Below are 22,684 nucleotides of genomic sequence, written 5' to 3'. Positions count from 1 at the left end.
ATCAAGACAGTCGACATTACAGCAATGGTAGGGGGAGGGACACCACGAGCCTCCCCTATGAGGAGCTATGATCAAGTCAATGGCTTCTGGAGGAGGGAGAATTGGTTGCTTTAAAAGCGTGGGCCCTGTCCACCATGCAACACTGGATGACCCCCACACCTAGGAGTGTATGGGAAATATTTGGACTCCATGGGGTATTTGGAAAAAGAAAAAAAAAATAGAACAAGAGGTTGTGGGCAGAGAGGGGCAGTAGATCTTAGGGGAGGAGTGAGGAAGGTGAATATGATCAAAATACATTGTATAAAATTCTCAAAGAATTAAAATCAGCTCTTGGGAGATAGTGGTAGGTGGATCTCTTTGAGTTCAAGACCAATCTGATCTACACAGTAAATGCCAGGCAGGACATCCAGGAATATACAAAGAAACCCTGTCTCAAAAAACCCCCAAAATAGTTCTCAAATAATTAATAATTTTAAATTAACACAAAATTCTAACATAATATTGCAAAAACAGTTGTTTTTCAAGAGAAAATGGAAATGAATAGGCTATCTAGTGATTGTTGGGATAATTATTCCTCCTTTTCTTCCTTAATAGTTCCTATGATCATAGATTCCCAAATAGGAGAGCAAGAAATGTCACTTTAATCCTTATTTCCTGTGAATGTTTATACTGACACATGAAGAAGAAAAACCAAAAATGCATAAATCCACACTTAAATGTTTAGTATGTGAATGAACTTCCTGCTGACCGAAACAAAAATGCTCGACCTTACAAATGGCTTACAGATTTTCCTACCACAATTCACTTAAGTAACCAAGCAGAAAGTTACAGTGGACATAGTCATGTGCCTGCAATCTAAATATGAAGTTAAATGTCCTCACCTTTCCAGTAACTCAAGATAGTTAAATAAGGGCTTTTAAAATCTAGTTTAAAATGTCTTTAAAAAAATCTCAAAATGCTTCCAATATGTGCATGGTAAGATAATTGCAACTTGATAAAAAAAAAATATACCCCACATCTCAGAGAGACAGCTTTTTCTTGCAGATTTCCAACCCTTAATTTACAGCACGTATATAATTGGGTGTATTCTATAGTATGCATTATTTTAAAATGTCACTGGTAAAAGAACAAATTATCCTACCATTGTCAAGATAACTATGCCATAAATTTACACCGTTCCAAACTCCCCCTTCAAATTATCTGAAGACATAGACCAATGACACAGAAATTTATTCTCTGGGTTTTTTCAATCCTCAGTTTCCTATCAGACATCACAGTTTTATGACATTTTTATTCTCTAATTATCATTCTGTCTTTCCCACAATTCTTCACTTCCTTTGAAAAATAGTAACATCAGAAAGGAAAGATAAGTTGCCCCAAATCAAAGATTCGGTGGGGGCTACAATATCACTACTCTCTTGAAGGAGTTATCAGTTCTTAGATGTTTCTCAAATTGGATAACTTGATGGAATCATAAAGAAAAGTCCATAACCTTGGGCAACTGCTTGGCAATGTCTCCTCCCACGAAGACAGCCTCTAGATAAACCCACAAGTTTTGAACCGTCATCCAATTCTCAATGATGTCTGTTGAGTTAGAAAGGCATTGGATCCATTTTTGAATCTGAGCTTTGAATGGCATGTTGTACCTAAAATAAGAAACACATGTTTTTGCTGTGTTAAAAACAAACAGTTTTTAACTTGTATTTTTTTTAACTTTTCTTGTGCTGCCCTCAGAGCACAGTAAACAGGACACTGCTGAGTATCTCTAGTTTGGATTTTACTGCTTTGATCCTGAGTATGAACAACAAGAGACTGATAATCTAAGGAAGAAATCATGCACGAGGTAACTCCACCCAGATTCCAGAGGGAGAAATTTAAGTCATGGTTGTGATCTCCAGGAATGTAACATTCTCTCTGCTGAGTGTCTGGGCCTATTGCACAGGAGGCATGGATGTCATTCACTGCTGGCAACTCCAGGACTGTTGGTGGAAACGGGTTAACTACTGTAAGCTTTAGCTATGGTAATTTCTGGTCTCTCTTTAGCCTCCTTCTCCCCATGTCGCTTCCTAATTTCCCACCCTTCTGTGGCCAGCCATTCCTATGTGTTCATACAAGTATATTAAACATTAGGCTGTTGTGGAATTCATAATATACAGCTACCAGGCCTATCATAAACAGTCAATAAGCATAAAATTGAATAAGTGTTTCTTGCACAACTCTAAAGTGTAGCTACCATTGGTTAAAAAAAAATAAATACTCCTGCATCCCTAACACAGATCAGATCATTTACTTCATATTTGTGCATGCTTTTTCTGTGTCTCTGCATGTGCTATCATTCAAATCACCATTATTCTTTCTAGTTTTGTATGGGGCCTGAGTTTATTAAGAACTCACCAAGTACGGAACAGTCCAAACAACACTATCAAGGGTCCAAAGACTAAATTTCATAGTCCATATCACCTACTCAGGTGTGCCAAATAAATGAAAATAACAAGAATTTTACTGAAATAACATTAAATATTAAATTATTGATTTACAGAAGGTGAATGTCTGAAATTCTAGTGCTCAGAAAGCAGAGGCAAGAAAACCACAAGTTCAGGGCCAGCCTGGACTACGTAACAAGACCTTGTCTCAAAAAAGTATTTTTAGACGTACATGTGGGGTGATATTTTAAACCCAGAAAAGCACAATACATCGTATCTCAGTCATATTCATACAATGATCCTATCTTTGAAATTTTAGTGTACAGTAAAGTATCTGGGGAAAAGTAAAGAGAAGTAAGTTCACTGAGAAATACAAGCCTATGGTTTCCATGTCAACACGGGCTTGTTTTGCTGCTACAAACAAATGGTCAAACAGAAATGTCAGACTTGTTTCTGTCTGTGCCGTTCTTCATGTCGTCCTGATCTGTCATCAGTAAAGTACGCACACAACTAAATGCTTCTAGATCAGAAAGGATTTTGATCAGAAGGGTTTGCAGGCAGAGCGATTCCAGGACTCAAAAGAGCGTTCCCACTGGGGTCTGCAACTTGTTGCCCTGCCAGCTGTGCAGGGAGGCCCATCAGGAGCAAAGGCAGAACATCCAGGGCAATCCAAGAGGCTAATTACAGAAGCCGCTCTGTCCAGTTGGTGCCTCAGACAGGCCCCACAGAGAAAAATGCAATGAAACCACTGCCTTTGTACATCTCAAAAACAAGGAAAACGGCTTCCCTACCTGTTGCTCAGGAGAGAGCCCAGCAGCATCAAGCTGTCCTCCATGCTGGCGATGACCTCTGAGGTGCTGTCTCCTCTCAGGAGGAGCTCTCCACGGGTCTTAAAGCTGCTGAATGTCAATGTTTTGTTGTCCCACTCATTGATGACTTGTTTCAGCTTTTGTTCAATGTCTCTCTCCTTCACTGCACCAATGCAGATGTCCTGTCGACGCGGGAAGCTCTTGTTTATTCCAGGAAAGCTACATGTTTCATTAATAGTCTCAGCCCGGAAGAGCCCCTCTTAGCTATTTCATGTGTGTTTAAAGCAAGTACGTTTCCAAATATCAAATACAATGTCATAAACGGTGTGACTATGTACATGTAAGTAGAGGGAGAGGATAAAGTTATGTGCAAATAGAACGTTAATTTCTAAAATTTTCCATCCATGTCAGAAAAATAAACAGCAAAACAAGATTCAATATCCTTTTACATTTTAAAATATAATCATAGACTTAAGATTTTCTGTCTCTGGTTTTCCTCTCAGTACAAGAAATGCAGTGTGAAAGGAGAGAATCGGTAAAACTCTTGAGTTCTTTGTTCCTCTCCAGCCACATCCCCAGGCTGCTGTGCAACTTCTTCGTCTCCCAGACTCACAGCTGAGTCCTGTCTTTATCTCATTCTCTCTCACCACGTTCCTTTCCTCGCGAGTTCATCTCTGTCCATGTATTCAGAATCCTTCATATCTCTAGTCAAATCCCATATCTGCTCCCTTGATTCTCACACAAACATAACCCGTGACCCTGCCCAAATTTCAAGGTTGGCCATTGTACCAGTCTTTCAATATGACTTCTTACAATGCTGTCTGTGTCTGTGATAAGTATGCAGACCTGTGATCCATGCAGCCCTCTCAAAAAGAAATCCACAGTTCATCACTGTCCAATCTTGCTTTTCCCAATCGTCCTCTTACCTTCAGCAAATTCTATCCTGTTTTGCTCCCTACGAATTCCATGAATCTTCCCTTCAGTCTCCAGCTTCATGACCTCTGTTCTCTGTGAACAAACCACTCCCTCTTCCCTGCTCTCCAGCTCCATGACCTCCACTCTAATCAACAAACCATTTCCTCTTCCTTCAGGTTTTCTTCCAACCTCCCAGTAGGTTTCCCACCATTCTCTTCTTGTCCTCCTCTCTCTTCATACAACTATTAGGTTGAACTTTACAGGTTGCGATGTTTGGTCATCCCCCATGAAAACACAATGCCCAGCTGGCATCACATTGCTCTGGAGATCAAAACCCATGATGTGTTTAACACACACTCCACTTCTCTGGCTTCAACCTTCTTTCTTCCCTCCTCACCCATACCAGATGGCCACCACACCGTCTTCTGGTTCTTCTAACACACTTCAGACACTTCACAAATGATGTTCTCTCTGCCTAGAATGCTTTTTTTCTGCACTTTCACATCCTCTAATCTCCAGAATACAACCATGTTCTTTTCACCTAGACAGACTTACACCCAGATAATACAAGCCATTTGTCACAGGCTTTCCTGAAGCAAGCAGCATACTTCCCTTCTGGTGCAATTTGCAACAGTTTATAACTATAGCTTCATTTGAATAACTAATTACACTCATTATTTACCAATCTACAAAAGCAAGCATACATCTCTATATTTTCACCATAGACCCTTTTCCCATAATAGGCATTCAGTAAGCGAGGAATTGGTGGATGGATGCCAGGAATGCATTGCTCTGCTCTCTATCGACTGTACCTCTATTTCCTCTTTGTATTTCAGAAGAGGGGCCTCCATAATATTTCTTAACTTAAAGGTTTCATTGCCCACATCCAGACTGTGCCCAGTGAGGGCAGTTATCCTCTGCCAGTGCCTCTCCATCATGGCTTTACTGGCCATGTGCTCCAACAGTGGGCAACACTCGCTAAAATCATCAATGGTCTTCTTCAAATCCAGGAAGGCCTGCCAATCCTTTAGGGCCCGGGGCAGCTTCCGGCACCTGTGGGAGAAACCAACAGGAAAGACCATTGAATTATTCAAAACCCAGACACAAACAATAAAAAATAGTCTGCTAACATTTCCACCTAAAGTAATCTCCTCAAACACTATCTCATTTTGAAATTTCAGGACTCAGAAGCCATATACTGGCACATATTACAGAAAAAAAATTTTCTCTAAATCAGAAATTTTTTTTTCAATCTTTCAATGACAATTGCCTAAATGGACGTATTAATTTTAAAGGATAAGAAGTATCTTTCAATTCATTTCAACTTTACCAACATGAAATTGAGAACTCTCCGAACACACAGCACAGCATAAAGTCTCTGGCTGTTGGCTCACACATGGCCAATAGTCTCCACTTTCCTTGGGACTGGCTCCGAAACCAGAAAGGAAGTGTGATCCTTGTTTTTATTCAAGAAAATACCTACCACAAACTTCAAGTATTTCTGAGTGTGACACAAACAAACGGACTCTCTTCCCGCTACAGGGAAGACCCTTGTGACATTCAGCCAGCTCCGAAGAAGGGGCCCTGTTCATTGTGCACACACAGGGAAAGCGGTGAGAGAACATGACACACGGAAATCACCAACAGGTGACGGCGGGGCTGCAGGACAGGCTCGCTCCCCACACAGGCTCTCCCCCCACACAGGCATTAAACCAAGATTCCAACGGCTCTGCGAACGCAAGACATTTGACCTCTGACCTGCTCTGGAATTCTAAGAGCTCGTTGTTGATTTTTTCAATATTCACTTCCGACCACAGCGTGTCCTGGTAACTATTCACGGTGTCTATGACGTTGTTGTACAGGCTGTATATTTTCTGTAGAAGATTTAGTTGCTTCTTTATCTCAAGAAGCTGAGGATACGGAGTAACTGGCAAACCAAAAAGTTCCTCTCCTCCGGTGTAGGTGATATACTTACGATATATGTTATCAAACTGATTCTGACAAAAAAAAAAAAAAAACATACACACACAAGTGATGAACTCCATCAGAATGATTTACACACAGGCTAACAGGTGATAAAACAAGCAAGAGGGCACAAGCTGGGGGCACATGTAAGTAACATGGTACTTGAGATAATTACTTATCTGAAAGTACTTCTAAGTGTGACCACAGCAAATTATATATTTTAATGTTAGTACATCCTCAGTCACAGAACAGAATTTTTACTCTTATGTGTGCCTAAACTCTGACAAGATATTCATTGTCTAGCAAGTTTGTAGAAATGTAAAGCTTACCTGAAACATAATAAGCCTGTCGCTGGCTTCCTGGGGCTTCAAGCCACTTGCCATTGGACCATTCTGATGTAGATGAAACAAAAAACATTAAACAAAATGAAGCATCAGCACACACAATGTCATGAGATCAAAATACTGAAATATCAGAGTTTTCGTGCATGATATATACATGAAAAGAAGTTGGGTTTTGTTTACAAAAAGGATCCTTAGTGTAATTCGCTTCAAAAGACGTTCCTAGTCTAATAAGGCCAAGGAAATACCAATGTTTCCAGAGGTTAAGAAAACTTGAAGTTTTTTAACTATTTATCATTCACTTCTCAGACCGTACCAGCCAGGAAGCATTGGTGGCTGTTCTGGAAGATGTTTGCGGTTCTGGTTTGGAATAAAATCGCTAATGCCATTAGCTCACAGTCTCTACCACTCTGCCAGCGATTTGGAAAATGAAACATAATCTCAGAGTTCCCATATTCGTTCACCTTAAATAAGCTGACTTTTACATTTTCTTGACTGTGAAGTGAGTGCAGAGACCCAGTTTCCTCCCTTTACGAGCTTGGCAGTGTGAAATGCCAGTACCTAACAGGTTCAACCTGGTCCCATACTTACATACTTCCTTTCTGCTGCGTGTTATAATAAACGGGTCTCATCACACAACACACTTGCACTGCAAGTTTTTGCATTAAAACCCATATACATGATGAAGAGATGGGTACTGGGGGAGCAAGGCCCCACCTGCCTTGTCTAGCACTGTGCATGTCTTCAGTTCAAAGGACAACTTCTCCACAGGCTGAGAGCTTGAAGCATTAATGTGTCTTTGGAAAAGGATGATCTGCTGTGTGTTCTAATAGTATCATTCTGCACAAACTTCGAAGTCATCCTGATTTTTATTCTAGTTTGAGGTAGGGTCCTACTGTATCCCGGGAAGCAACTGAACGACTTCAGAACTTTTTAATCATCTTTTCAAGATGAAATCGTATTCTGAATTAACGTTTAAGGGGAGAAATTCAAAAAGAGAAATATGCTTGCCATATAAATATAAAATTATTATTCCTAGGAAATGTTGTGGAATTTAACACATAATTTTAAACAAGTACATTTTATGTGTCCTGTTCATTCTCCCTAAACTCTCAGAGAAAATGTCGGAGTCGTACCAAATCGTAGTCCAGGTAAAACTGCTGACAGTCTTGGAGGAACACTTCTACCACATCAATCAGCTCTTTCCGGAAACTGGGCTGCAGGGTGACTAGCTCATTCTGAAGGTCACCGGCCCGGGCCAGCAGCTTCTCCCAAGTGTAGCGCAGAGTATCAACTTTGTCCATCTCTTCCTTGGCTACCAGAAGTCCATACTTGTTAAGCAGGGCATAAGATTCCTATAGACAAGAAAAAAACTAAATTTCTGGCAGTCAAATGCATAAATCCTTAGGTAGACACAGACTGGAGCCAAGAATGGGGGGACTAGCATGGCAGAGAAGTCACCCTAAGGGCAATAATTATTCAAATCATGAACTTTAAGAACCTAAGTGAGCAAAGGAGCCAGTCAGATCCAGTTCTCTCATCTGTGAGATGAAGAGACTCCAGCTACTTCCCAGAATGTCTGGAAGTATCTAAAAACATCATTTTAAATACATTTTCAAAACTATAAAACATGATACAAAAAACAGATATTTTTATGAAGGTCTTAAAATTGTTTCTGAACACTATAAAATTATATCAAGTGAATGAAAAGAACATATAAAAATTAACTTTTAAGTTAGGATATCAAACTAAGACACAGTTTTAATTCAATCTTAGCTTCCTTTGTTCTTAGGAATGTCTGATGGTCAGACACAAGAAAGTCTATTTCAACCAAATCTTGAGTCAAGACCTTTCTGTCAGAATGAAAATATTTGAACTAAAATATTAATATGACAGGTTGTCTAATCCCACTTGCTCATAAACATAAAAAATTCTAAATGGACTTGGTAGACTCTCTGCACAGAGGTGTATACCTATATAGAGAGAGAATAACTTGGGAAAAGGTTATCACTGCAATAGGAGAAACACTGGAGGAGTTGGAGGAATGGAAATCGTGTAAATGCTAACTGATAACATAGCAACTACTAATATAGGATAAAAATATTAAAATTCAGATCAGCAAAGTTGGCGTTTGATGTGGGATTCCCCTCTGTGTGCTGTGAATACCACTGATTATTAAAGAAACTGCCTCCACCTGTTGATAGGGCAGAGTAGAATTTAGCCATTCTGACAGGTGTAAAATGGTATCTCCGAGTTGTTTTGATTTGCATTTCCCTGATCGCTAAGAAGGTTGAACATGACCTTAAGTATCTTTTGGCCATTCGAAGTTCTTTCGTAGAGAATTCTCTGTTCAGTTCAGGACCCCATTTTTTAATTGGGTTATTTAGAATTTTAATGTCTAGTTTCTTGAGTTCTTTATATATTTTTGGAGTGGGATTAAAGGAGTGTGCCACCAATGCCCAGCTTATTTTTATTTTTATGTGTGTGAAAGTTGGCCTGCATGAGTTTACGTGCAATACCCAAGGAGACCAGAAGATGGCAGTGAATCTCTAGACCTAGAGATACTAGGGGGTATGTGCTGTCCTGTTGGTGCTGGGAACAGAACTTGGGTCCTCTGAAAAGTAGTGAGGACTCTTAACCACTGAGACTTATCTCCAGCAATTTCAATCTGGAATTCTAACATCACCATTACATTAATACATTTAAAACAATAAATGCAGTGATCATTTTTAGTCAGGTTTTTCAGGGGGAAAAATAAATGCAGTATGTAGTAAAACAAAAGTAGGGGTGCCGGGCAGGGAGGCTCAGTCAATAAAGTGCTCACCATGTAAGCATGAGCACCTCATTTTGGATCCCCAGCACCCACATAAGATCCAGTCACAGTAGTATCTGACTACAGCCCCAGTGCTGGGGGCTGAGACAAGTGAATATAAGATTCACACTCACTACGCAGTCTAGCTGAAGTGGGGTACTAAAGGTTCAGTGAGAAACCATAACTCAAAAAACAAGGTGAAGACATGATTGAGTAAGGTGTTTTGACATCAGAGTAAGGTGTTTTGACATCAAAACCAGCCTTCCACCTGAACCCACATGGGCAGTTACACACATGTACAGACATGCAAACTGCACACACACACACACACACACACACAAAAGCAAACACAAACGCACAGTGACACAGCAATATAATACTAATTATATTGTATTAAATGACTTGCTTGACCCTTTTCCTTGTGTCAAGCAGAGCTTCAGTAATGGTGGAATGAGTGCATGCTGCCTTGGGTGTTGTCAGACTGAGAGCCGTATCAAAGTTCTTGTGGCCACCTGGGACTCCCATCTCTAACTGCTGAGGGTGTTGACTTTAGAAATTGCTGCTTCCTCTTATGGAAAATGGCACTGAATGGATTGTAGCCCCCTCATAGAGAGATTATGGTCAATGACCCACTGACCCAGAGTCACAAAGAAAAGTAAGGATCTCATGCCTCCAGGAGGATGTAACGGAGTGACACAATTTGTCCCAAAGAGTTTCCTATGACATCAGGCTGAAGATGCTCACTTAGCTTGTCTCTGATTATTTTTTCCGGCTTCCACCACTCCCCTTTCCCCAGAATCATTCATCCGTAAATCATTTGTCCAGAAACATAAACTTAAGCTTCCCACAAAGGGCAACCTTAGTGTTGAAATTGCTACTTTTAGCTTTAATGCCCATTTCTCATTCGAACACAGACCCAGTTAACACTCCTGCTGGTAGCATCCAAGGTGTGGACATGTTTCTATAACAGACAAGCTGCCCATCTACCTCAATGGGTCCCACTTGGAAGTCAGTGGAAATCTGCTGCTCCCTGATTTCTTTCAGGGCTGCCATTGCGATCCGAATATCATCCAAGTCTTTGATTGGCCGGTTCAGCTTCTTTTGAAGTTCTTCAACAACTGCAAAAATGGTCTCCATCTCAGTCCTGTACTTTTTGTTGCAGTGGCGGCCAATCACAGCCATCCAGGCTTTCGTCTCGGCAGTCAGGGAAAACTTCAAGTCAGCTGTAGAAGCAAAGTGCCCACAGGTCAGTCTGAAGAGCTGCATTCAATGGAAAAAGACACAGAGCACTGTTCACTCTCAGTAAATACCGTGAGTTTAGAGCAGTGTAAAACTAGAGTTAAAAACGGTTTCCAAGCTGGGGGTACAGCTCAGTCGGTAAGAGCGCTCGCTGTGCCATCAGTGTAGCTGAAACCTGTCAAGCTCCAGGTCCAGGAAGAAACCCTATCTCAGGGGAACAAGATGGAGACGAGTCAGACAGCCTACCGGGTGTCCTCCTCTGACCTCCACGCAGGCGCATGCATGCATTATGTAGACAAATGCTGCATACAAAGAAATGTTCTTCGTTGTGACTCATTCACCTTATAAATCTTATTTTTTAAAATTCAATTAACATTTTAAAATCTTACACACACACACACACACATATGTGCATGTATCAGATGAGCTTCAAATGTTTGTTATAAAAGCTAAATTCTAATTCTAACTGTAACAGACACAACCGCTTTCTCTAAACTACCCTTTATTTCCAAGTTAAGCAGCAAAGTGTTAAGATAGACCAGAATTAATAATTAAGCAGAAGGGAATTAAAAACAAATTTACAAATTGGTCTTAAATCTTGAAACCTGTAAAAAAAAAAAAAAGGTTTTCTTAAGAAAGCTAGAACTTTCTGGAACCCTAATCTAGGTAGAGAGACAGAGCAAATGCTAGTGGATCTGCATGATTGTCTGAAAGTCAATTAACCAACCTGTGTACAGAGCAATGGAGCCCACGCTGATGTATTCAGGCTCTGCAATAATCTCCTGCTCCAGACTTTGGAAATAAAGAATTTTGGACTCAAATTCAGAAAGCAAAGGGTTTTGTTCAATAAATGCCTTAATGGTTTCTTCTTTCTCCTTCTGCCAAATGTGATTGTAGCATTTGAAGCGATCCATGGATGTAATCACTTCCTAAAACAGAAATAATAGATTTGTGCAGAAATGACATCATGATACAACTGAGGATTGGCTCGACACTGACGGTGGCCACACGGCTATTAACATTATTAGCATTATTAATAACACTATTAACATTATTAATGATCTGGTATGAAATTGAAATGCCATAGAAGTAAGCTATATACAATAACATTAACAGTAACTCAGAGCTAATATTTTGCCATCTCTAGTCTAAAGGGAGAAGAAAGAACTGTGTTAAACCTGAAAGGAAAGGAAATCCTTGTTGGTCCTTAGAGACAGGAGCCTCTGACTAGAGATTGATCTTAGATCAAAAAGAAGCAGCAAAGTTGTGCCATTAGGAAGTCCAAGAGGAAATTCTGCAGATCATTCCCTGCTTAGGTGTCCTTCAAGAATCCTCATTGGTTAGACTCACTACTATATTAAAGACGACTTTGGTTTTTTTTTTTTTTCCTATACTTAAAGGAAATATCACATACATTTTTTGTTGCTAGCCCTAGGCCATTAAAACTATTGTATTCCATCCTTAGATTGCCATGGTAGTGGCTGGATCTTTTCAGAGAAAGCATTAAACTCTTCCGCTGTGACGATCAGCTTTGACTGTCAATTTGATTGGATTTAGAATCTACTGGAAGACGCAAAAGGTTTGACTGAGGGGAGAATACCTGCCCTGAGTGTAGGCATCACTGTCCTATGAACTGTGAGTCCTGGACTGAATGACAATGGAGGAAGGGAAAAGCAAGTTGAGCACCAGCATTCATCTCTCGCTCCCTCCTGACTACAGATTCACCGTGAGCAGCAGCCTCAGGTGTTGCTATCACGCCTTCACTGCTATGATGGACCTCGCTCTTGGATTGGGAGCCAAAGTGAACCTTTCCTTTCTTAAGATGCTGTTGTGGGATACCTCCTCAGAACAGAGGGAAGTAGCTAATACAAGTGCTGATTTATTTTGATGCATTCTCTATAATTTCTGAAAGTATATCTAATTGCTTATTGTCATAAACTACACTTTTCTCTGTCCTTTGGCACAGAGCCTGGTAAACTAAGCACTCGATAAATAATTGTTGAATATGTCCCCAGAGGGAAGTTAAACCCAGGAGCTTCAAAATACTAAGAGCAAAAGATTAAATATGCGTAAAGACAAACACTTGCCATTCCCGGGGGAATACATTAAACACAACTTAACAACGTTTCTTCATCTTGTTATAGCAACAGCAGATTTTCTGGTACTCTCCAACAAATGCAGCTCCTTCTAGCAAAACAACCACAGAAAACATACACAGCTACTCGCTCAGCCCTGAGAAACACCTAAGAGTCAAGGGGCTTTAATAAATGAGTTCATAATCTTTTTAAACAAAAACTGATTCCAAGATCTTAAATCTTTTTGTTATGAGAGTAAATCTGTCTTAATACAAAAAGAAAATTGAATAGGGGGGAGGGAGCAGGTTGGGAAAAATAAATAAACTGGCTTTACAGCCAACCAGTATAAGTTCATGTTGATAATAGTAATATTTTAATACTTGCTTTTACCTGAATTCCATATTCCATGTGACAATTATATATATATATATATATATATATATATATATATATATATATATATATATATATATATATATACACCTCACCTTAGTCTGAAGTTACATTCATTCGTGTTAACAAAAAAAGGGGAGGGTTAAAGACATTCAACAAAAGAGAATATGAACCAGGGATTTCATGGTTCTTTCCCATTGCATTCTAGATTAAAGAGTCTTCGGTGAACACTCATTCACTGAACACAGACAAGATGCCTCTCATCGATCAGGGAAGCTACCAGGGGTGAACACAGGTTGCACACAGGGTGAGCATAGATAAAGTTCATGTGAGCACGTGCAGGGCAGTCCAGGACCTCTAACAACCTCATGACACATACCTTCTTGGTGGAGTTGATGATTGTGCTGAGCACAGAGACTAATTTTACAATCTCTTTGTTGTCAGAAATATTCTTATAGTAATTCTGGGTTTGTACAGGAATGGGCAAGTTTACAGATGCTATCTCCAGGGATTCTAAAACAAAAGAGAAAAGGAGAAAAAAAAAAAAGATGTGCAAGTTTCTGTAATGACAAAGATACTAAAAATTTGCATAAAATTGGTGAAAATAGTTGAGAATATTGGCAACCTTAGCTATTTGGGTACTAAGAAAGTAAATCAAAATCTGTGACAATCCAAAATGTGTCTCGTCAAGAAGTGCTGGATCTCAGTGGCAACACAAATTCCGTGTGCTGTGCAGTACCCTGCCGCTCTCATTGCTTCCTCTCTGGCTTTGTGACAGCCCCATGGAACCGCAGTCCTGCAGCCTTATAGCCATGGAAACCTGCAGCACAGCCATTGGGGTAGAACTGGATCTGGGTCCCTTGGCAAGTACTGAAGTAACTGAAGTTACTCTTCCTAACTGCCATGGCTGAAAGCTCCCTGCATGAGCTAGATTCAAAGAATTGATCTTGGTCTAGTCTGAGTTAGAACTTCACTGAATGGGGAATGGGGAAGCCTTGGCCACACATTATCTGTCAAAATAGAAGATAAATAAATACACAATTGAATCCTATCACTTAACTTCACCCTAGTCTAAGACAATGGTGTCAGTTTGGGGTGAAGATAATGGGGGTCAATCTGGTTAGGAGAGTCCTAAGGAATGACACTAAAACAGAAGACCCCTGAAAGCCCTGCAGGGCTCCCGGAGTCCCTGAAGTCCACACATAGAGCTGTGAGCATGCCAGGAAGAATGGGGAAATGCCCGGTCTTTATCTCTGGCTAGCATGGAGGCTATCGTAGTCACAGAGTAAAGCTTGGGTAGTGTTACTGCTGTCCTGCACACAGAGTTCCTAAAAATAGTGAGGTTGATTTTTTCATCTCCACACAGTGTTTAGCTGACCTCCAAACAATCAGACACTATTGTGGCCTATGCTTCAAGAAATAAGGGAGTTTACAGAATTTGTTCATGGAGGTAAGAGTCAATGTAGAATGTTCTTCCAGTGTTTAAATAATTTTTTGTTTCGTTTGTCGTTACATTTTTTTTGTTTTTTGTTTATTTTGTTGTTTGTTTCACTTTTTGAGACAGTTTCTCTGTATAACAGTCCTGATTATCCTGGAACTTGCTTTGTAGACCAGGTTAGCCTCAAACTGAGAGATCTTCCTGCCTCTGCCTCCCAAGTGTTGTGTTTAAAGGCATGTGCTACTATGCCTGATTTGTTTTTGCTTTTTAAGTGTTATGGTTCAGCATTCTGATTTGATTTGATTTTCTAACTTTTTAATTGTACTTCAATCCCTAGAGTTCCTCTTTTTGTTACTTATTTTTCCATTTCTTAACTATTCATATTTTTCTTTCTTTCCCCATCTTCCCCTCCCCCAAATTCACCCCATCTCCCTACCCATCTAACTTTTTGTTCTTTCTCTCAATCTCTTTCAAAAATAAAAAAGGAATAAAAACAAGCAAGCTAAAATTAAACTAGTAAGACAAAATGTACAAAAAAAAAAGTCTACACACAAAAGAGAGTTCATTTTGTGTTGGCCAACTACTCCTGGGCATGAAGCCTGCCCTGGAGTGTGATTAATACACCCAGTGATACTTCCTTGGAGAAAACTGATTTTTCCCATTCCTGGATCAGGTATCAGTTGCAAATATCATCTTGGGTAGGGGTGGGACACTGTCCACTTTGTCATCACCATTGTTCAGCTTGAACCCTTGTAGGTCCTGTGTTGACTGCCACAGTTTCTGTGAGTCCACATGTGCATCAGTCCTATTGTGTGACCAGACAACAAGCTTTGTGTAATTTAAATCCTTTCAAACTGAACTATACCACCAAGTAACATACGCATTCAGCATACCCCTACATAAACATTTCAAATGCATTTTTCTTAGAAACCAACAAACTGTTCCTATAACTCATAAAGAAGCATCAATGATCCAGCACAGTTTAAGGGGGTTTTGAACAAAAAAATGAAAAGGGACTCACACTCCCTGAATTTACGCCTTCCAAGGAACTAGAGATAGAGTAGATGGGCAGGGGGTGTGGCCATGCTTCATCACCTTCACTCAAGCAAACTAGTGTGGCCACCCATACTCATGAAGACAGCCCGAATTACATGCCATGGGTCACAAAAAAGGAATGTCATGAAATAGGAAGAGGGAGGCACTTCTTATTTAGAAGAACAAAGGGTTTCATGGGAATGGAATAAGAAAGAACTTTGAACAAAGAAGAATATGTGAATAAAAAGGTAAAAGAATAAATAAATGACTCTTTGAAAGCTTCCTCCAAAGTTATAGTAGTAAAGACAATGTGGCACCAGAATAAGCATGAACTGAGATTAACAGAATAAAACCAAGAGTCCAGAAACAAAGGTTGGGATTTGTACTCATATTTAAATGAGTTTCAACAAAGGTCTCCAGAAAATTCAATTGGAAAATAATGATTTCTTAGCTAACAGTGGCAGTACAAGTATACACCCATACAGAAAATAATGAATTTAAACTTCAACCTCACTAAAAATGGATCACAGACTAAAATATAAATGCTAAGCTATGCAACTTGAAGAGAGTATGTCTTCCTAATATTATGCTAAGCCACTGTTTCTTAGATACAAAGTGAAAATACAACTAAATAGAACTTAAAATTCAAATCTTATTCTTTCAAAGATATCAAGAAGAAATTAAAATAAATCTATAATAAAATAAAAATTTTTACAGTTTTATGTAGAACATAAAAAGTGTATACAAATTGAAATAAGTGAGTGAATTCTTAAGAACCTGGAAAATTAATAGGTATCACTCTAAAGAAATATACAAATGGCCAAAAACCACATGAGAAATGATTTCGTTATCATTGCAGAAATTCACACTAAAGCTGCAATGAAATACCACTCTGTAGCTATTACAATGGCTGTACAGAAAAGGCAAAAATAACTCTCAGTGGTTATGAAGAGAAAAGCAATGAATGTCCCCTGCATTGCCCATGGGAAAACAAAACGATTTCATAGCTTCCAGACTTAGCTCGGCATTTCTTCTCAACTTCAAACGCAGAGTTATCATATGCCCTATGATCCTAATTGTCAGTATCATCCAAGAGAAATCAAAATATTTTCACATAAAACCTTGGGCTTGGAAGAAATGCTTGCCACTTAGGCATGAGGACCTAAGTTTAAATTTTCTGCACCCATATTGACTCTGGGTCTGCAACAAACATGTGTAACTGAACACTGGGTGAGATGGAGAGAAATAGACAGGTCCAGGAACATTCTCATCATGCAGTTTAGCTGATTGATGAACCCCAGGATCAAGGAGAGCCATTCAGACTGTACAAAAGCACAAAGATATTGACAAACCTTCAGAGGCACTAACAGCCCTGCCTTTAAAAAGGTTAACTGAGAAACCAATATGGGTTAAACAGTGGCCTATAACAGAAGAAAAGCTGCAGACTTTAGAACAGCTGGTACAGGAGCAACTAGATGCGTACCATATTGAAGAATCTACCAGCCCTTGAAATTCTCCTTTATTTGCTGTCAAAAAGAAATCTGGGAAATTGAGAATGATGACAGATCTTAGAGTTATCAACAAGGTTATTCAACTGATGGGGCATCTGCAATCTGGAATTCCTGTGCCTTCTCTATTACCAAAAGGATAGTCTCTCATAGTTATTGACTTAAAGGATTGTTTCTTCGCTATACCTTTACAAGAAGAGGATAGAGAAAAATTTGCCTTCTCAGTGTCTACTTATAATAATTCTCAGCCTACAAGGAAATACAAATGGACTGCCCTCCCACAGGGAATGATCAATAGCTCCACCCTGTGCCAAAACTTAGCCATATGTATTGGCACAGAAATAATATGTGAGCAATTTCCTAAGTCTATAATTCATTAAAGATGACATTTTGTTATATGATTCACATGCAGATACTTTAGAAAGAATGTTTGACGAAGTATAGCAGGTTTTAGCCAAATGAAGATTACAAATTGTTCCTGAAAAGATTCAAAGAGGAGATTCTATCAATTACCTAGTTTTATAGAAAATTAGAACACAAAAGGCACAAATTAGGAGAGACCAATTGTGGACTCTTAATGACTTTCAAAGACAGTTAGGAGATATTTCCAGTCTACCACCATCTGTTGGGATAACACCTGATCTAATAATTCATTTAAACAAAACCTTAGATGGGACAAAGACTTAAATAGGCCCAGAGAATTAACAGCTGAAATGGAAAAGTAATTGACGATTGTTGAGGAGAAATTACAAGAGGCACATGTGGACAGGGTGAATCTAAATCTTAATTGTATTCTAGTCATATTGTCTTCCAGAATTTCTCCTACATGAAATTTAATGCAGAGGGACAATATTATCTTAGAATGGAACTTTTAACCACATAAACCAAGTAAGAAATTAAAAACTTATGTGGAAAAAGTCTCTGAATTAATTATAAAAGGTAAATTGAGACTTCATCACTTAGCAGGTATAGACCCAGAAGAGTTTATAGTGCCTTTTACTACTGATGAAATAAAAATGTTATGGGAAGACAATGAACCATGACAGAGTTTCTGCTAATTTTTTGGGAGAAATTAATAGCAATTATGCCAAAAGTGATAGACTTAACCTTATAAAGAGAGCTTCTTGGATTCCTCCCCTAATTATACATGGTGCACCAATAACTGGACCTCATACATTTTGAGCTGATGCAAATAAATCATGGAAGGCAGGTTACAAATCAGAAGAATTAAGTAAAGAGGAACCAAGCCCTTATAATTCTGTCTTATGGTACTAAGAGATTTTAAAGAATCTCTCAATACAGTTATTGATTCACAATATGCATAAAAAGCTGTCTTATATATTGAAACTGTTGATTTTATACCAGATGATACAAAATTTGACTTCCTTATTTATTCAGGTAAAAGACATAATCAGGAATTATTCAGGTAAAAGACATAATCAGGAATAAGCTTTGTCTTATATACATGACACACACCCGATCCCATATGGGTTTGCCAGGTCCTCTAGCACAAGGTAATGCAGAAATTGATCAGTTATTGATTAAATGCGTGTTGAAGGCCTCAGAATTTTATGAGAAACATGTCAATAGCAGAGGTTTAAGGAAAAAGTTTCCTATTACATGGCAACAAGCTAAGGAGATTATAAAGAGATGTCCTACTTGCTCTTTCTATAACCAAATACCATTGCCTGCAGGGTGTAACCCAAAGGGTACTCAAAGGAATGAAATCTGGCAGATGGATGTGTTCCACTTTATGGAATTTGAAAAATTAAAATATGTATACCACACCATAGTCACTTATTCAGCTTTTTAATGGGCAACTTCCTTGGGCTCAGTAAATGCTGATTCAGCAATCACACATTTACTAGAACTTATAGCCATCATGGGTATTCCTGCACAAATAAAGACAGACAATGGTTCAGCATATGTATCTAAGAAAACGAAATGGCTTTTCGCTTATTATAATATAAAGCATATTGCAGGTATACCAAATAATCCTACAGGTCAGGCAGTTATAGAAAGGTCAAATCAAACTAAAAGGGATATGCTAAGCAAACAGAAAAAGATGGGAAATACCCACAGAAATCGATTTCATAATGCTTTATTAACCTTGAAGTTTCTTAATGCTGATGAGAAAGGGACAACAACAGCAGAGAGACATTGGATAATAAACAGAATTCTGAATTAAATCAATCAGTGTATTTCAAGGATGTGTTGTCCTCACAATGTAAACCAGGAGAGGTGCTACATTGGAAAAGGGCTTTCATTTTTGTTTCCACAGAAGGAAAAACACTATGGATATCATCAGAATTAATACAGATTCACTTTGAAAAAGAGAAACTTCGTGAGAAAGAGAAACAACAGTTCATCCACAAAGGTGACAACCATACAGGTGATAAGGAATCCATATAGGGTTGAGGCAGGATTCTGTTCTTGTCTTTACAGGAAAATACACATTTTCAAGAATTCAAGAGACCCTGGATGTTTGGATGCTAAAAGAGGGGAAAAAACTATCCAATAAGGATCAACAAGAAAAAAGGGAATATGACTTATGAGAACAGGTGATCAAAATACATACATTCAAATATATATTTTATGAATACATAGAGTTGGCATTGGAGTTGGACAATGGCTCTGTCCTCTAAATCCAAGCATATTGTTAAAAGGAAAATTCAGAGTTTCTGTCTCATGTTAGGCATCATCTGATATAAGACATAAATAAATAGACTTTAGGAAAAATTTTATTTTCTTCATGCCTATTTTGTCTATATCATATTTTTCATTGAATATATGTCTATAGGAACAATGCTTAAGTTTTCCACAATGAACAATCGAGTTTCCTACTGATCCTTTTTCCTGCAGTAATCTTTGAAGTTTCCAGGAAGAAGATCACCACAGCAACAACTCCACCTGATTGAGATGACATCATGATGTTGATAGCACTAATAAAAGACTGATTTTTGGGTACCAGCTGCTGAAATGGTACTCTTTCTCACAATATTCTGGCTAGAACTCCAAATAAGAACTATGGAAAAAAACTCTATTGACTGTTCAGAAACAATTTGCAACTATACTAGACAGTTACTTTGAAAGTTAACCATTGCTTTACTTTTACAGTATTTCATAATAAGAACATCACCCCCATGACAGCTGTCAACATCCCCTATCCCAATAAAGTTTGTTCTCAGGGTTGGGGACACCGTTTAGGGCTTGATTATTACTTGTATAAGGTAGAGGGTTGGCATGAAAACTATGTAGCCCCCACCCCAAAAAAGAAAAGAAAAATTGAATGAGATAATAGATAATTTGGTGTGAACTTATTCACACTAATAACAATAGTGGGTAATAGAGTAAATACTTGTGAGCTATTGTTTATGGACAATTTACATTGGTATAGTTTTGTATATTGATATAAGTTAAAATTATATCTGTTATTTCTGCTTACAATATTTGTACACCTATGCAAAGTTATTTTGTCAGATTATATACATGCATGTTTCCACCTCTTTTTAAGACATTTTATATAATGATGCAATTTTAGGATATATTTTCATATTGCATTATATGTTAGTTCTAACTCAGATCAAGATACTTACACATTGTTTACATTTTGAGGTCATTGTCCTCATTTGCTGCACATTTGTTTACAGATTCTTTAATATTCTGATAAGAAGTCTTAGTCATTAAGTTATATAGGTATTAAGTATTATAGGTCAATAATTATTCATGTTTGTTATACATGTAGTCAGATTAATTAGGTTCTTTAGATACATAGAGATTGTATTTTGCCTAGATTGGTAATCTTTAATCACTTCAAGGATCTGTAGAACATGGCATTTAAATAACTTAGGGTTCTGTTGACAGGAGACATGATTGCTTCTGACAGCACCAATATATTTCTGAGAAAATGTTGAGCACCAAAAACATTCTCCCTGGAGTTTGTTTTCTTCTTGGTACAACTGGCCTTTGGGCAAGGAACTGCCCATGCCTCAACCACTGACAAAGTGCATGTTGAAGGACTGGATAACCAGGACACAAAGAAAAAGACTGCCAAACCTTGCCAAGACATGGTAAGATGGTTCTGAAAATTTTCTTGCCTTTGAAAATGGTCTGTAAGTTACTCTAGACCTTAGCCTAGGTTAATTGCTTTAACACTGCAGATAAGACTTTGGGTGATTGCTCAGGCAGCCAATTGTCTCTGTCTTATGCTGCTCATATCAGAAGCTGCTTGATTGCACTACCTGCCTACTCAAGTAATATCTCCCTTCTCAGGCCTTTGATGGGGTTGAAGATTAGGTAGACTTAGTTAGCTTCCTCTTATGATTTAGTCAAGCTAATTTCCAATGCAAGACTTAGACTCTTTAGAATAGAATGTTTATTAAAACATTTATCATGTGTTCCTTGCTTAAAATTGTTTATGTTGGTTGCAATTTTATAACTTGATATCTGTTCCTACTGTATATAGTCTTGTTTTGGGTTTGGATCACTCTTATTTAGACAAAAGGAGGAGGCGATAGGGAATCTTTGTCAACCAATTATCTGTAAGAGGTGCGCCCAAGTTAGAGCATGGCTTTCTGGGTACCAGGAGAAAAACTGGGTGGCCCAAAGTTCTCTCTCTCTCTTTCTCTCTCTCTCTCTCTCTCTCTCTCTCTCTCTCTCTTTCACTGTGTGTGTGTGTGTGTGTGTGTGTGTGTGTGTGTGTGTGTGTGTGTGTGTGCGCGTGTTTATGTGTATGTGTGTGTTTCCCATTCTACACAGCTGAGCTGGACTTCTTATTCCTGCTTCATGAGTTTACCCCTTATAATAAAGAAAAATATAATTGATTGCCTGGTTTTTTTTCTCGACCTGAGATAATTCAACAGACCAGTGGGACTGTTTTACTCTCAGATCTTCAGGCAAGCTTTATTCATTAAAATACATTTGAAATGCCACTATATTCCTAAATGATGAGCCATCTGTCCAACTCCAGAAAGTGTTTTTTAGTTTAAGTTAACAAATAATAGATAAATAGGTGATAGATAAATAGGCAGACAGACATATAGACAGACAGACAGAAAGATATAGTAAATATATAAGTGAATTATTGGAAAATATGTTCAGCAGTCACTGCCTTCCTCATTTGTGCTTTTTCAATAAGGTACTGGCTTCAGTTCCTTCCTCATGGTTAGTCAATTTATAATCTCAGGGGAGAGCAATACCAATGAAATTCCACTGGGTCTGCTAACTGTGATGTTGATTTAAAAGGAATATGAGGACTAAAGATGACATCTGATATCATTAGCAACTTGAATGCCTGATGCTCCCCAATTTTCCAGACTACAAATGAAAACTGCAGGAAGCACAGCAACACTCAGAATGTGTTAACAAAACAAAACTCATGATAGGTCAAAAGCAACTATAACATGTCAGGAAATATTCACTGTGAGGATAACAAGCATCTCAACAAAGTGTGAAATTAAAACATATCCTGTCTTCAGCCATTACTAGGTCAGACCAAATATCACTTGTGCATGCACCAGCAGATGTGACAGATGCAACAGAAAGGAATGTGCGACATTAATGTATGTGTATGTGATCCTTCATGTTTTTCAACTCAAAATGGCTCAAAGATTAAAACTCTTACTAAACATGATTTGAAAACCACACACGGCATAGGAGATATTATAAATCTATTATTATAGTATAAACATTTAACTTGCAATGACTTTGTTTTAAAATAAAGTTGGGGAAA

At 38.4% G+C, this 22,684-nt stretch overlaps 1 protein-coding gene across 1 annotated transcript in view; it reads right to left on the bottom strand.

The window, feature by feature from the left end:
- The window catches only part of Dnah5 (dynein axonemal heavy chain 5), a 287,252-nt gene that overhangs the window by 152,872 nt on the left and 111,696 nt on the right, over window positions 1-22,684 (bottom strand). The window contains exons 23-31 of the mRNA XM_087897036.1: window positions 13,352-13,485; window positions 11,232-11,433; window positions 10,253-10,488; window positions 7,590-7,808; window positions 6,442-6,504; window positions 5,906-6,144; window positions 4,960-5,200; window positions 3,215-3,414; window positions 1,493-1,646 (exon numbers count right to left, since the gene is read on the bottom strand). Of these exons, the coding sequence (XP_087753162.1) occupies window positions 1,493-1,646; window positions 3,215-3,414; window positions 4,960-5,200; window positions 5,906-6,144; window positions 6,442-6,504; window positions 7,590-7,808; window positions 10,253-10,488; window positions 11,232-11,433; window positions 13,352-13,485 (1,688 nt within the window). The remainder of the gene's footprint in view (window positions 1-1,492; window positions 1,647-3,214; window positions 3,415-4,959; window positions 5,201-5,905; window positions 6,145-6,441; window positions 6,505-7,589; window positions 7,809-10,252; window positions 10,489-11,231; window positions 11,434-13,351; window positions 13,486-22,684) is intronic.

This window comes from Myodes glareolus, chromosome 15 (genome assembly GCF_982192425.1).
Source record: "Myodes glareolus chromosome 15, mMyoGla1.1, whole genome shotgun sequence".
In the NCBI taxonomy this organism is placed as follows: Eukaryota; Metazoa; Chordata; class Mammalia; order Rodentia; family Cricetidae; genus Myodes; species Myodes glareolus.
This window is presented reverse-complemented; position numbering and strand designations above follow the sequence as displayed.